Source organism: Bubalus kerabau, chromosome 8, assembly GCF_029407905.1.
Source record: "Bubalus kerabau isolate K-KA32 ecotype Philippines breed swamp buffalo chromosome 8, PCC_UOA_SB_1v2, whole genome shotgun sequence".
Taxonomy (NCBI): Eukaryota; Metazoa; Chordata; class Mammalia; order Artiodactyla; family Bovidae; genus Bubalus; species Bubalus kerabau.
Window position 1 is genome coordinate 19,091,931 of NC_073631.1, and position 15,410 is coordinate 19,107,340.

Consider the following 15,410-nt stretch of genomic DNA (forward strand, 5'->3'; position numbering starts at 1 on the left):
GTGAAGGGCATGGCAATTTCCACTCCAGTATTCTTGCCTGGAAAATCCCATGGACAGAGGAGCCTGGTAGGTCGCACAGAGTCAAAAAGGACCGAGTGACTAAACGACAATAACAACACAACAAAGAAAGTAACTGAAACTGGGCTATAGAACCTGACAACCGCAGCAGACCCTTCTGTACTGGTACTGCCAATGGCTGTTTTCTGGACCTATTCGTGCACTCATGCTAAGTCTCTGCAGTTGTGTCAGAGTCTTTGCAATGCCATGAACTGTAGCTGCCAGGCTCCTCTGTCTGTTGGATTCTTCAGGCAAGAAGAGAGTGGGTTGCCATTTCCTTCTCCCGGGGATCTTCCCAACCCAGGGATGGAACTGGTGTCTCTTACGTCTCCTACATTGGCAGCTGGGCTCTTTACCCCTAGCACTACCTGGGAAGCCCCTTCTGGACCTATTAAAGAATGTTTAATAAGTACATCCCTACCATCCCCACCATGGGCTCCTGGTGCTACCATGGAGGCTGCCACTCTCGTGAAAACCACCAACACCACCACCACACGGCCGGGCAGTGGCAGAGCTGGACCCAGGCTGTGCTCCCACATGCTTTGCTTTATCCCATTATCAGAGTCTAAGACTGTTTCCTCCCCAAAACCCTGGAATGGGGTACACTACAGGAATACACTCTGCTACTATTTTCATTCAATATAGGTCCTCAGCCCTTCCCAAATCCAAATACAGAAGGACATGCCTTCCCTTTAACCAGTATCTCCCAGGGAGCCTGTCCATGCCTCCAAAGGCCCCACCGATTACTCTCTGTAAAGACAATTGACTCAGTCCATGTGTCAGCATGCCAGAGAGCAGAGACCAGGCCAGGATTTCAGATTTCCCAAAGAAAAGCCACTTGCCTCCTAAGGGCTTTTTTTTTTTTTTTTATGTTTTAATTTTTTTTTCTCCCTGACGCCTGTTCTGGATCTGTAGGGAGATGTGTAAGTAAGTGACATCCTGAAAGGATGAAGCAAACGTGACCACATCTGAAGGCTGGTAATTGAAGACGGGTACTGCTTTCCTACAGACAGCATTTCTTGTACTTTTTGCCCCCAAAAGCTTTAAACTCTTAGTCTAAATTACTTTCTCTAAAAAAGCTTTCAAGATAGGGCTAGTCACATTCCATTCCTCTCCCCATGACTTAATAACTTTTACCATGTAAAAAACATTCCCAGGTGATTTGGAATCAGTATAAAATGAACACATCAATGACGATTATTCATGCAAAATATGTATGTTTAGTAACATTGTAATGAACCAATAAATATTTATTGTTTGAAAATATGAGATTAGGGAACTGCTTCTTTTATTGGAAACCACTCAAAAGACAATTTCTCAACTCTCAGTTTAAGTTGTTACCATTATTAGATTAACAGGGTTTTTAAAAAATAAAATTTTAAGACTAAATTTTCCATAAGGTTAAAATACTACAAAAATTTATTTATCATAAAATTAGAATGACAAAGGAATATGTCAATAAGCATGGAATCAAGATAATCACACCAGGCCTGAGTAAAAATGTCGTAGCTGTTATTCCATAAAACAGTACTACAAAATATTCCTAAAATATCAAAATAGTCACTTGGAAAATTTTCAAGTTGTGTGAGATAGAGACTCAGTTCACTTTCATAAAGAAAATATAAATATAAAAATATTATATAAGAAAGAATTACACCTATTTTCTAGAGAAAGGCTTCTAAGAAATAAAACCTGAACTCCTGGGAAGTGAGTTTCATCCCTGTAATTCTGTAACAGAAGACTCTCTGCTCTAAACAGGATGCACCGACTGTTTAACACATTCATTATCATCCTTCATCAAGCATAAAACTAACAGTCAGGAAATACAGCTGCTATGGCACAATTACCAACACACTCGGAATATGCCCTGCAGCAAAGAAAGCAAATGAGTTGCTTTTCATTAACAGAGCTTGGCACACCTCTCCAAAGACATTGTTTTCTTTCCAGCCAGTGTCTCAAAAGGCATTTCAGGGGCTATTTGCTTAGGTAAATCCAGGGAACAAGTAAATCATGAAAATATTTAAATTTCAAAATATTCATTATCGATATACAGTGCCATTCATATGTGTGTGTGTGTGTATACACACACACACACACACACACGTGTGTGTGTATATACAATATATGTAGATATATCAATATATGTATTGAAAGATGACTTGATCAAGTCAAAATCTTTTATATAAAAGACTTGTATTTTTAAAACATTATTAGTGCAAGAGGGTTGGTAAATCAGGTTGTAGTCCATATTTGAGTGTGACACATAGGTGTTCTTGGTTTTCATTCTCACAGTCTGCGGCATACAATATGATATGCAACATGCCTCCATCTAGGCAGTAATGGGCTGGGTAATAACAGGGTTCTATTATATGGGTTTGAGTCCTTATAAAGAAAATAATTAGCTACTAGCTTCAGATTCTAATATAACATGTCATCATTGAAAGCTTAGATGAATAGCCTTCTAAAGAGGTAATAAAAGCACACTTTATTTGGTTGACTTCTGGACACTTAACATTCTTATAATCTTATTACACCTTAACATATGTATTACTCCTACTGAATTTATATTATAATTAAACTGTTACTTAAACCGTAATTTAAGGAAGGCCTGGGGGATGTAAAAGGCAATGGGTAATCATCTGCCCCAAATATTTTGAATTATATCCTAAAGCATGGCCACCAGACTTTCACTAAATTCTCTGCCCAGAAATCCTCTAGCATAATCAGCGCAGTCCTCTTTGCAGGAAAAATATCACAGAAAAATTTAAGGAGTCGAATTTTCCTCAACACAGGAGGCCAGGGATACACAGGGTTACTACTGTCTTAGTACTTTTGTAGATATGGTGACATTATGAACATCTCAAAATCAAAGAGGTGTTTTAAGGCAACAAATAAAAAGAAAAAAAGTAAAAACTTCTTAATGTTTTGTTAAGCAAAGTGATGAGACCTACTTACAAACCGCCTGAAAAATTAAAAGGAAGGTATTTTCAAGATGAAGTTTAATGAGTTCTTTCCTGATCTCTTCCTTTCAAAGATATTAATCTGACCTGGCAACGAAGCACCCAGTGTTCTGTCACCATTCTGAAAGTTCTTCTAGAATCTAAATCACTTCCTTATCTCAATATGCATTCACCCGCAGCAACCATCAGAGAGCAAAATGACTCCACCTTCAGTTGTGATGCTGAGGACCTGACATTTTGCATGCATTCCTTTTGGGTTGAGAAATCACTGAGTTTAATATTGCTGCTTCAGTTAGGAAATATGACTGCAGCGTTAGGAAAAAGTTATATTCTATATGGGCTGGTACTCACAGAATAAAATATTTGTTAGAGGAGAAAAAAGAAAATACCTTCCTATGTGAATATATTTTAATGAGTAAAAGGTAACACAGTGTACTAGGCTTGCATCATCGTTTCTTCAGCGACACCAAGCAAGTACTTTAAAGGGAGCTGGGCCAATCATTGGGCTCAGGTCACCACAATTCATCTCCCAGTCACAAGTACCAAGGTTCAACCTGTGGCTTTGGATGCTTGTGGCTTTTGTAGTACTGAATACTGATGGGATAAAAAAGATTCTACTGGTGAAGGGCGGGGGCATAATTATCTCTTGGACATTAAGAGTCTGTTATAATAATGATGCCTGCTTCAATGTACATTGCTGGTGATAGAAACAAGACTTGAGTTTTTATAAGATTTTCTAATGGACTTTCTAGCTTTCATACCTTTAACGTGGTAAATTCATATGGCTGATAACCCCTGAAGCTCTCATGGATGGCTGCCATAGTGTGAGAAGTTTTCTCCCAAAAATGAAGCAGAGTGGTCTGTAAAGAAAGACAGTAAAGCCATTAGCATTTGAAATGCCTCAGATCTAGTCATGGGCCCTAGAAGAAGTGTGTCCATCTGTGGCTTTCAAGGTCTTCTCAAATACGATTTTGACTCACCTCTGCAGCCTCGTCTCCTATCACACCTCTACTCACACCCTGTATTTCAGCCAAACGTCATGGCTCCCTGTCCCCTTATAGCTCACACTGCTCCACCCCTTAGGAGGCTCTCCTCTCCATTCTCTTTGTACTCATCTCACCCGAATCCATCCTCCAAAACCCAGGGCTGGTCAATGACAATGGACTTTTGTGATCCCTCACCTGATTCCATGTTTCCCTCTTCAAGCCTCCACTGGATTTTTGGTGGATCTCATTTCACTTAGCACACCCTGTTCTGTCTTTGAGGCAGAGAAAATATAGTCAGATGTTACTGTCTCTGACTTCCTTTCTAAACTCCAAATTCCCTGAGGACAGGAAATCTGGTCTTCTCCATTGTATATAACCTACAACCCCCAGAGTCTTCCTCCCACACTCAGTTGGTGCTCCACAGTACAGCTGATAGATGCAAATGCCATCCTGAGGGAACGCAGAGGCAATAAGGAGACAAAAGCAAGTTCATTAGATTATGACAACCTAAGAGGAAGTGACCGTGGCGTGAGAATTATAGGCAACAATGCTAAGAGAGTTCAGAGGAGGCTTACTGAAGGAGGTAACACATTGTTGGTACATCAAACGAGTGGAATTTGGGAAGGTACAAGTGGAGAGGGAGGGCACTCAGGCAGAAGGAACCACCTAAATAAATGCAGGGAAGTGGGGAATTATAGTGTATGCTCAGGGAACAGCTAATATTCAGTCTGATTAACTGTAGGATGAATCCCATGGATACAGAAGGCTGGCAGGCTACAGGCCATAGGGTTGCAGAGTCGGACATGACTGAGGCAACTTTACACACAGCACAGGATGCTAAGGAGAGATGTGGGAGGTAAATTATGACAAAGGCAATCAGAACTTCCTCATGCCCAAATCATACTTGGGGCTCAAACCCCATTTTTCTGCTATCTAAAGCTTGTCACATTCTTGTTTCATTGCGACAAACATTTTTCACTTTGTTACCTGGTATGTTGCTAGCATATGAGACAAGAGATTGCATCTGCTCGCTCCAAGAAGATCCACTTTTTGACACACATCCATCTTCAATTTGTCAAAGCTTTTTTTGGCAAGGCGAACTTGTGTTTGCACCTATGAAAGTAGAAAAGAAATTAGAAAGAGAATTTCTGACCCACTCAAATTCAAATTTTTAAGTGATAAAAATTTGTCCATGAAAAATACCAATAGCAGGATTATCTCTTTCAAATTTTCAAAACACTTTTGAAAATTCCAGGCAAGTGAGAAAACCCTATAATATCTACTCTTTACTTCCAAAGGACCTAAATGACAGTATTGTATATCATGGACTATCCTGAGAATATTTTTCTCAGTCGAATGTTAGAATTCCTCTCCTCTCAAGGCATTCACAAACCGACCGTGGTGGGGAGAAGTCTGGAAACTCACAGGGTGGTGAGAGGACAATGTTTTCCCCGTTGTTTTCCTGTGGTTCTTTGAAGCTGATGTCCCCATATACTCTTCATTACCTTCCTCTAAAATAAACATCTTACATAACGTGGTACATTTGTTAAAAAATATGAAATTAACACTGATACCATCTTATTAACTAAACAACAGATGTTATTCAGATTTCACCAGCTTTTTCACTGTCTTTTTTTTTTCCTGCCTCGAGATCCAATCTAGGATACCACATAGGAAATTGTGATGCAGCCCAAAAAACTATCCCCACAGATAAACTTTCAATGTTCTATTATTGTGTATGTACCCAAGTAATCTTCCATCCATCCCTACGCCATGTATCAGTAGTAATTCAGGGATGGAATGGGGGATAAGGGAGATTTCAGAAATGTCTATTCTACATATTATTTGATAATAAAATAGAAAGTTTTAAAAATTAAATACAGTTACAGTACAAACAGTAGAGTCAAAATTTCCCCTTTAGCTAACCTGAAGCATCATGACATCCAACTTTAACAGGGAAGTCAGTCACATACTAATTTATCTCAGATAATTCATGCAGTTGTAGTGACCAGGTAGGTAACTGGAGTTGGGAATAATGCTGACTCGTGAATGGCAGCTCTTTCATCACAGGATACTCGGGTAGGGGGTGGGGTGGGGACTTGAGGATGATGTCTGCCTTAATCACCATTATATGATTAGCACCTAGCAACCTCGCACAGAGCAGGTGTTGAACAGATATCTGGTGACTGAATGAAGCAAATTTCCAGACCATTTCAAACGGTAAGGTCCCTGAGTGCCATTTTAAAGTAGAACCTTGAGAATAGTCTTAAAAGTAATAATTTTTATATAAAAATAAACATGAAGGTCATGTGATTTAGATTATAATAACTTTTCCCACTAATAATCTATATTTGCAGGTTTCAAAATTATAGGGCATTATATAATAATAGTAGCCACTGATCCAGTAGCTACCATTCATAATAACATAACATTGAAAACAATTTAGCAATAGATATAATTCACAATGAATACAACTGGTACAACTGAACAATTAATACAATTCACTCATCACATACCAACCTTATTCTGTTAGCCTCTGTATTGCCTTGTCTGACTGCTGAGAAGAAGAGGCTTTGTCAGAAGACTTAACTGACCCACAGAGCTGGCATTCTAGATTAGCCTGCCTGATTCCAAAGCTGCACTATCTGTCCCCTGCCCCACGAACAACTTCCACAACTTCCTGCAAAGTCAAAGCTCAAAATTATGATTCTACCCAGAAACACATGTTTTCCTGTAGATGTCTATGGAACTGGAAAATAATCAGGCAATCCATTTAATATCATATTGACAGAATTAATGCCCTATATGAATAGGGTCTTGTTTCGATAGCTGTGTAAAGCATTTCCTAAGAATTCCTCTGTATTCCTAGTCAATAGAGTTTGGAAACCCAGCAAATAGAAGTCATCAAGCTCCCCTCAAGCCACACCATGAGCTTAAACCCAGAACACGATCATTCCTTGCTATGGACAGACTCCAGGGAAAACTACGGGAGTGCACAAGCTGTAAAAAGTTAGGATGTGTTAAATATCAGCAATTTTCTGCCTTCCTTGGAGAAGAGTAAGGATGATACAAAAAAGAAAACCCTAGTTCCTGAAGGGAGAAGTGGGAGAGTGCGGAGGGAAAGATGTTTAAGCAGCAGAGAGTTCCACTGCAGGTACCCTCTGGTTCACTTGAGGCTCGACCTGGGAAGAACCCTTCAGCAGGGATCCTGAGAGGCATCTGTCCTACCCTTTCCTTCTGAAGGGGGAGGAAATAACTCCAGGTGTGAGCGTTCATGCATGCATTCATTCAACACATACTTAGTGTGAGAGAGCTTCTTCTATGTCAGGACCAGTGCTAGGCACTGGGAGGTCTGTAAAGGAATAAGACATATGGCAGGTGGTTAAAAAATACTTAAGGATGAATGCACAGAGGCACAGGCTCCTCCAGTCTTTTAGAGACGATGGACAAGTTAGCAACTGTATTTAGTGCAATGGGAGAAGTACAGCAGAACTGAGTGAAGACAGAGGCAGCACGGACAAGGGGCTGATTAATGCTGAGGGTGGCAGGGGTGGGGGTGCACCGATGGTCTCCCCAACTACAGGCCTCCCTGCTATCCACACCCTTAGCCCTGAGACCCTGGAGTCTCCACCCACTCTGACACTGGGCATGGTGTGTGATCTGCTTTGGCCAATGGGCCAGATGTGATGAAACTGGAAGCTTGGGAAAAAAAAAATGCTAGCATGCTTCCACTTTCTCTCTCCCTTCTTTGAGACTGCCGTGAGAACATGCCCCGGCCAACCTGAGAATGTGCCTGGGCTGGCCAACTGAAGTGACGCTGAGGCTTGTGAATGCAAGAGACATGAGGAGGTAAACCCAGCGGTCCTAAGAGATCAGCTGTTGGCCAGCTGATACCCAGATATCTGAGCGAGGCCAGCTATGATCAGCCGAGCCTCTCCCCTCCCCATAGTTGACCAAAGACTCATGCGTGAGCCCAGCAGAGACCAGAAGCGCCTTGCTAACTCACAGACCAATGAGCAGTAAGAAATGCTCACTGTGTTAAGCCACTGAGTGTTACAGTTGTTTATTTCATAGCATCACTATGACCATGTTGTCATCGTTTAGTTGCTAAGTTGTATCCAACTTGCGACCCCATGGGCTCTCCATGAGATTCTCTGGGCAAGAAGACTAGAGTGGCTTGCCACTTCCTTCCCTGGGGGAATCTTCTCTACCCAGGAATCGAACCCGTGGCTCCTGCTGTGTCTCCTGCATTGCAGGTAGGTTCTTTACTGCTGAGCCACTGATATAAACTGTGAGTTGGGGGATAATGAAGACCACATTATTAGGGGGGATATCTGAGTATATCTGATATCTGGGTCTTAAGTCATGACTAGGAGTACACAGTAACTACCAGGTAGACACAAGGCTGGCCTGTTAAGGCAGAGGTTCTAGATTTTTCTAACGAAATGCAAATAACTTTATGGTGGGATGTGAATTTTGCTTTTTCCTTTACATTAACATAATAAGTTACACATAGATATTCTTTTATCCTGGAAGAAAACTTAATTCCTTTGCTTATAACACAAGGCTCATGAATTAAACACTAAAATGTGCCCTAATTTAATTCTGTCTGAATTTTGTAAAGTAATTTTAGAAACCTAGAAGAAGACTTCAACACTTTACCCAGTGAGTTCTGAAAGGCCATTCGCTTTGTGTATCAACAATGATTATTAAAATACTCGATGCACTGCTGAGTTTCCAAATGTTGAGCTCCTTCCCTGCCAAACAAGAAGGATGTGACACCGCTGGGCATTGTGAATGCGGCAAAGTTCATTTACTATTTTGTGTTCCATGTCTGTCCTCTAAAACACATCGCTAGTTTGCTGCCCGAGGACAAAACACCAAGAACACAGGTGAGCACAGGCCACATCGAGAGTCTAATATCGTGTGTCTCCACTAGGACTTAAGTGACAATGTTTTATTATTCCTTTCAATCCCAAATAAAGAATTTTCAATTACATAAACATCTTGAGGAGCTCCTGTGGTTTTCAAGGTTCTTTAAAAAAATCTTCAAATCAATGTATCTTTTCTGATTTCTTAATTTTATTCCTGTTGCCCCCCACTCTGTCCTCTTACTCTCCAAACTCTAGGGAATGATCACATATATTAGATCCTCTTTAGCATGGGTCCTGCCCTCCCAAGGCTGCAAAAATACAATTCACCAGAAAAAGGAGTAATGTCTTGCATGCTAAAACAACAGGGCATTTTCTCTGTACTTACGTTTCCTAACCTGAAATCCTACCTCTTAGCCCCAACTTGAACTGCTTATGATGAAGCCAAAGCTATTCATACTCAGTGCAGTCTGGCTTCTCCATTCAGTGGGAAAGGTCTTCATGTTACTCCACAACCACATCATTTGAGGGTAGCTTCACATTTTGTCCTAGTGTTTTCTTTCCTTTAAAAGTAAAATAAAGCTAACTCCCCATCTTACTCTTACTTGGACATTATCTTCTAGGAGATGGCTTTGCCTCTCTCTCTATTCAATCATTTATCAAACATTTACTGAATATCTTCCATGCGCCGATAGCAGTGAGCAAAATGGAGGCCTCATGATGCTAGTTCAAGGGGCATTTTCATATCAGTGAGGAAATAACAGAGTGAAGCGACTCGAAGGAAAGTCACACAGTTCCGTAAGAATGATTTACCCAGAGATCCGATTGAGAGGCTGTTCTCCTGGGAGGTGGGACTCAAGTTCTCTCCTAAAGGACTGAGCATGAGAAGCCATGCAAGGAGAGAGAGCTCCAGCAGAGGGGAGAGCATGTGCAAAGGACCGGGGTGGAGGGCAGTAAGACAGGTCCCAGAAAACTAGTGTGGCTGGATTGCTGAGAGCAGACAGAGAGGTGGTATGAGACGAGGCAAGAGAGGTGACTGGGGCACAGCTCAGGGTCTTGTGGGTGTGCTCAGTATTTCAGTTTCTATCCCGGGGCTTCCAGGGTGGCACTAGAGGTAAAGAGTTGCCTTCTGATGCAAGAGACGCGGGTTCGATCCCTGGGTCAGGAAGATCCCCTGGAGGAGGAAATGGCAACCCACTCCAGTAATGCTGCCTGGAGAATCCCATGGACAGAGGAGCCTGGCGTTTATCCTGGGTGTATCAAATGCATTTTCTTTTTTTCAAAATGCATTTTTAACCTATGATGATTTTATTGAGACATAACCCCAATATAAGTTGAGGAAGACCTGTGTGTCTCTGACGCTGCAGCTTGATGGTTAATATAAGCAGTATTTTGTCCAAAACGAGAAAGATGCAGTTGTCATCTTACTTCATTTCCTAAGCATGCGTTTTGAACTTTAACAGTTCAGCAATAATAAATAAGTAGTGATAATTTTAAAGCTTTTCATTACTGCTGAAATCACAGATAAAATTGAATTTTTTGGTTAGCATTCCCTTTACATGAATTAATAAAACTTTGTTCAAGACAACAATTTTGGATCCATCTGTATAATCAGGACAGGCATAAGTGTGGCTGACATGCTCTCAACCCATTTACACGAACACCATCGTTTGGACACTCATTTTTAGATACTCAATTTCAGACACTAATGGAAAAAAAGCCAATTTCTTTCCTACCCTTTCCTGCTCTTCTGAAGTTCAAGTTTATAAATGTTCTGATCATGAGTATAAAAGTCACCTAGGAGAATGGAGCGCACCAATGTCTCAAAGTGATCTTCTAGGAATGGATAAAAGGCTGTACTAGGGATGTATAAGATACTGTACTGTACGAACACCTTCATCAGTTATCTTGATGATGCAGGACAAGCAGGCACCCATATCATAGTCTACTCTTCCAAGTTTCCAGGGAAGAGAGTTTTAACTCTCCTTTGTTTATTTCGTGTGATCATGTGTTCCAAGTTGGGTGAGGAAAAGAAAAAGGAATGAACACTCTGGATAGCACTGTTTTACAACTGCTTCATGCTGCAGTTCTTCAAAGTATGCAAAATTATCCTCATTTGCATAGAAGAAAAAAACTGAGGTACAAAGTAATTTGCCTAAAACCAAGTAGCCAGTAAGTAGAAAGGCCAGGGGCTGGTCTGGGTTAGATGTTATCTCCTCTTGTATAAAGTACAAAGTCCACACCCATACAGGCTTCCCAGGTGGCACTAGTGTTAAAGAACCCGCCTACCAATGCAGGAGACATAAGAGGCACAGCTTAGATCCTTGGGCTGGGAAGATCCCCTGGAGGAGGGTATGGCAACCCACTCCAGTATTCTTACCTGGAGAATCCCATGGACAGAGGAGCTTGACGGGCTACAGTCTATGGGGTCACAAAGAGTTGGACACGAATGAAGGATTTAGCACGCACACATGCCACACTCATACCCTGCCTGCCAGCCTTCAGCCCATCCGCTTCCTCTCCCATATCACCTGCCAGGCACTATACACTCCAGCTACACCAGGTCAAACCCGTATCCATGCTTCTGCTGAGTTCTTCTGCCTGGAAAGTCCCCTTCCCCTTGCTGTGCACACAGCAACTTGTACTCACACTGTAGAGCTTCCACGCAAAAGTTTTCTCCCATGAGACCCTTTTCCTGTCGCTTCTCAGGAGAGTTAGCAGCCGCTTCCTCTGTATAATCAAGGCACCTTGCGAACTGGCTTAGCACACAAAGCTATGGTAAGTGCTACCTGCCCCCAGGTAAGACCAGCTATCCTCTGAACTAGAAGCTACGTGAGGGTGAAAGTATACTGTCCAGTTTTTTAAGGCTAAGGCTGCATGCCTCCAGGTAGCAGGTATAAAAAACACTGAATGAATAAGGACAGAGCATACCAGAAGGAGTGAACCATCAGGCTATGGGATACGCACCACGTGCTCTGTCTGCTGAATTACCATTAGACTTCCCCAGACACCGTCCCTCTTCCTCAACCCCTATTCTCCACCACTAACTGATGATACACAGGCACATATTCTCATTTGCTGCTCACAATACTCCTACACCATAATTTTGTTTCTGTTTCACAGAGAAGGAAGCTGGTTTTCAGAAACATTAGGTAACTCACCCCAGCTTGCTTGACTGGCAGGGGAGGGGCAGGATGTGAAAGTCCACGCTCATGTCACCGAAACACTTTGCTGTCCTAACTGTAGCAAATCTCAAACCAGTAAGATTAACTGCATATCACCCAAAATGTGGATGTCAGCACTTGGTCCACTACTCTTTTCACTTGTCACTTTGTCGACTCATTGCGTCAAAATAATTTAACATATTCAACGTCTGTGACTCTGGCTTCTTGTTCGAAAATACAAACTGTTGTTCACCATGCAACACGTTCATTCACACAGGAATCAAAGAGTAAGGTTTTCTATTCTCAAGGCCTTGGCAAGTTGAAATAAAGATGGTTAAAATGAGTCACAATTATGTAGTTTGCAATACGCCGATAGAGTTCAGATTAATTTAGTTAGTTACCACATGGCCCTGAGTGTTTTAATGTTTGCTCAGCTGCTGAGTTGTTTTTTTTTTTTCTTTGTTTTTTAACTTAAGAAAGCAATTCTGTCATCAGAAAATTTAACCGACTGGGTTCACTTCCTCTTTTAGGTCATTAGTGGAAGTATTAACTCAGGTCACAAGACCAAACCCAGGGTGCCCGCTTTATCAATTTCTAATCTGAGAAGCACATGTTTCAGGAGAGAGTAAAGGGCTATAGTTCTGTCTCTTTATCCCACTGATATTCTTGTACTTTATTGAGATCTTAAACATATATCATTATTCCTTTTCTATTTACTACTTTTTGGGGATCATTTATTCATGTCTACATTTCATGTGAAAGGCTGGCAAATGTGCCAGTTGTCTCCTGGCTGCCCAAGCTACACCTGCTGGTACATTACATTATGGTATATTTTCATTATGCTTATTGATGGTTCTATAAGTAATCATGATGCACAAACACAAATAAACTCCTAAATTAACAGGTGACTTGATTTGCTGAGAACTACCTTGCTTAAGGAGTGGTGTTCATTCATTCTGCTGCAGGTCCTGGATAAAGCAAAGAAGGGAAAAAGATTGAGCCTTTCCCTTTGTGGATGTATTTGGCTGCCTTTGAGTTCCAAAGTGTGGTGGACCTGGGTACTCTGAGCAATCGGGAAAAGACCGACTCATAACAACACTTTTGCTGGTTCCCAGAACTTGGAGGGTGAAGACAGGCTCTGTAACCTGCACAAGCACACCCTTCGTGCTCTGCCCCACGTGCTTACCTCTCTCTCCTAATTCTTTTCTCCCAGTGTGATCTCTCAGCTTATAAAGTGGTTTCACCCTTTTCCTCTTCGCATGTGGTTCCCAATGATATCATATTTCTTCTTCTTTCTTGGCCCTTCACAATCCAGCTTGTGCCACTTCTTCTAGAAACCACACTTCCATCCCTAAGGCACATGCTCCTCTTTCCGGGCCTCAACGGCACCTTACTGTCCTCTTATGGGACACATCACATTACATGGTCATTATCATTTTAACTGACTATCTTTGTCCATATTCTCCAGGGAGCTTGGGGCAGGAACCATATCTTGGTTATGTTACCCTGGTACTAATAGAAAGAGCTAAAAATGCTAGTCAAAGAAAGTTTTTAACCTGGTGAACGAAAGTGAAAGTCGCTCAGTTGTGTCCAGCTCTTTGGGACCCCATGGACTGTAGCCTGCCAGGGTCTGCTGCCCATGGGTGTTCTCCAGGAAAGAATACTGGAGTGGGTTGCCATGCCCTCCTCCAGGGGATCTTCCCTATCCAAGGATTGAACCCAGGTCTCCCACATTGCAGGCAGATTCTTTACCAGCTTTACACCAGGGAAGCCCAAGAATACTGGAGAGGGGGTAGCCTATTCTTTCTCCAGGGGATCTTCATGACCCAGGAATTGAACCAGGGTCTCCTGCATTGCAGGAGGATTCTATACCAGCTGAGCCACCAGGGAACCTGGTGCATAGTAATATAACACACACCATCACGTGCTTTGGGCCTGTAGCTTCTACTTAAAAAAAATTTCTTTTGAATGTTATTTATTCATTGATTTAGCTACCTGAGGTCTTAGCTTTGACACATGAGATCTCCACTGCCTCATGTGAGGTCTTTTTTTGAATGCACTGACTTTCTACTTGTGGCCTCCAGAGCTCACAGGCTCAGTAGCTGTGGAGCACAAGGGCTTACTGGCTCCACAGCGTGTGGGATCTTAGTTTCCTGACTGGGGATCCCAGGGACAGTGTCCCCTGCACTGCAAGGTGGATTCTTAACTACTGGACCACCGGGAAGTCCCGGCTTCTACTCTTATAGTCTGATGACCGATGTTAACTCTCACTTCAGGAGCATGTGTGTGTATGTCTGTGTGTGTGTCTTTAAGAAGAAGACATGTCACAGTAGTTTCATGCCAAGAAGGAAATGGGTCCAGATCCTTCAATTCCCCATTCATATAAATCTTAAAAACATTTTCTGTGTTGAGATTTGACATATTTCTGTAGCACTTCTTTGCTCCTTCCTGCTGGAAATCATCTCATTCCAATTTGTTCTATGTCAGCTCTTCTGGAAAAACTTGGGTTTTGTGTTCTTTGCACACGTCTAATCCACTAACGTTTTGTGTCAGTGGTCGGTGGTGATTCCTTTCGTTGTTACAGGCCTGAGAACATCTCGGATTTTCAGTTGATGGGCAAATGCTCTTGTGACTGTGGCTGCCAGTGGCCCATCAATATCCATGCGCCCGTCTACAGGTTCCAGTGCCCCCCAACAACAGGTGTGGCCGTGGGACAAAGTTCTCTCCAGCAGCATGTGAGCAGAGGTAATGTGCATCACCCCCAGGTGTGGCCTAAAGCCTTTCTGCCTGTGCTCCTGTGGGTCATTTAGAGACCAGGCTGAGTGCATCTTTGCAGTTCATAAATGTTTCCACTCAGCCTGGTCTCTAGATGACTCGGAGGAGGAACCACTCCAAAAACCTGGACACCTGCCCAGTACTATTTTGTGAGCACAAACAAACAAAACCAAAAAAACCTTTTATTGGTTTAAGCCATGGAATTATGAGATTTGGGGTATCCCTTGGACTTCCCTGGTGGCTCAGACAGTAAAGCGTCTGCCTACAATGTGGGAGGCCCAGGTTCAATTCCTGGGCCGGGAAGATCTCCTGGAGAAGGAAATGGCCACCCACTCCACTATTCTTGCCTGGAAAATCCCATGGACGGAGGAGCCTGGTAGGGCTACAGTCCATGGGGTCGCAAAGAGTCGGACATGACTGAGTGACTTCACTTTCCTTTTCCTTTCCTTTGTACCACAGCCTATCCTAAACTACTCATCCTAACATAGGCATGGTTTTAAGACAAGGTTGTTTAAATAACAAAGATGCAGACTTCCCTGGTGGTTCAGTGGTTAACAATCTGCCTGAATAATGCAAGGGACAAGGGTTCGATCCCTG

General features: G+C 42.3%; 1 protein-coding gene across 10 annotated transcripts in view; it reads right to left on the minus strand.

The window, feature by feature from the left end:
- Nucleotides 1–15,410, minus strand: part of ICA1 (islet cell autoantigen 1) — a 164,440-nt gene that overhangs the window by 44,694 nt on the left and 104,336 nt on the right. For all 10 annotated transcript variants that reach the window (XM_055589842.1, XM_055589838.1, XM_055589833.1 and 7 more), the window contains 2 exons: nt 4,991–5,116; nt 3,779–3,877 (listed from right to left, as the gene is read on the minus strand). In XM_055589842.1, the coding sequence (XP_055445817.1) occupies nt 3,779–3,877; nt 4,991–5,116 (225 nt within the window). The remainder of the gene's footprint in view (nt 1–3,778; nt 3,878–4,990; nt 5,117–15,410) is intronic.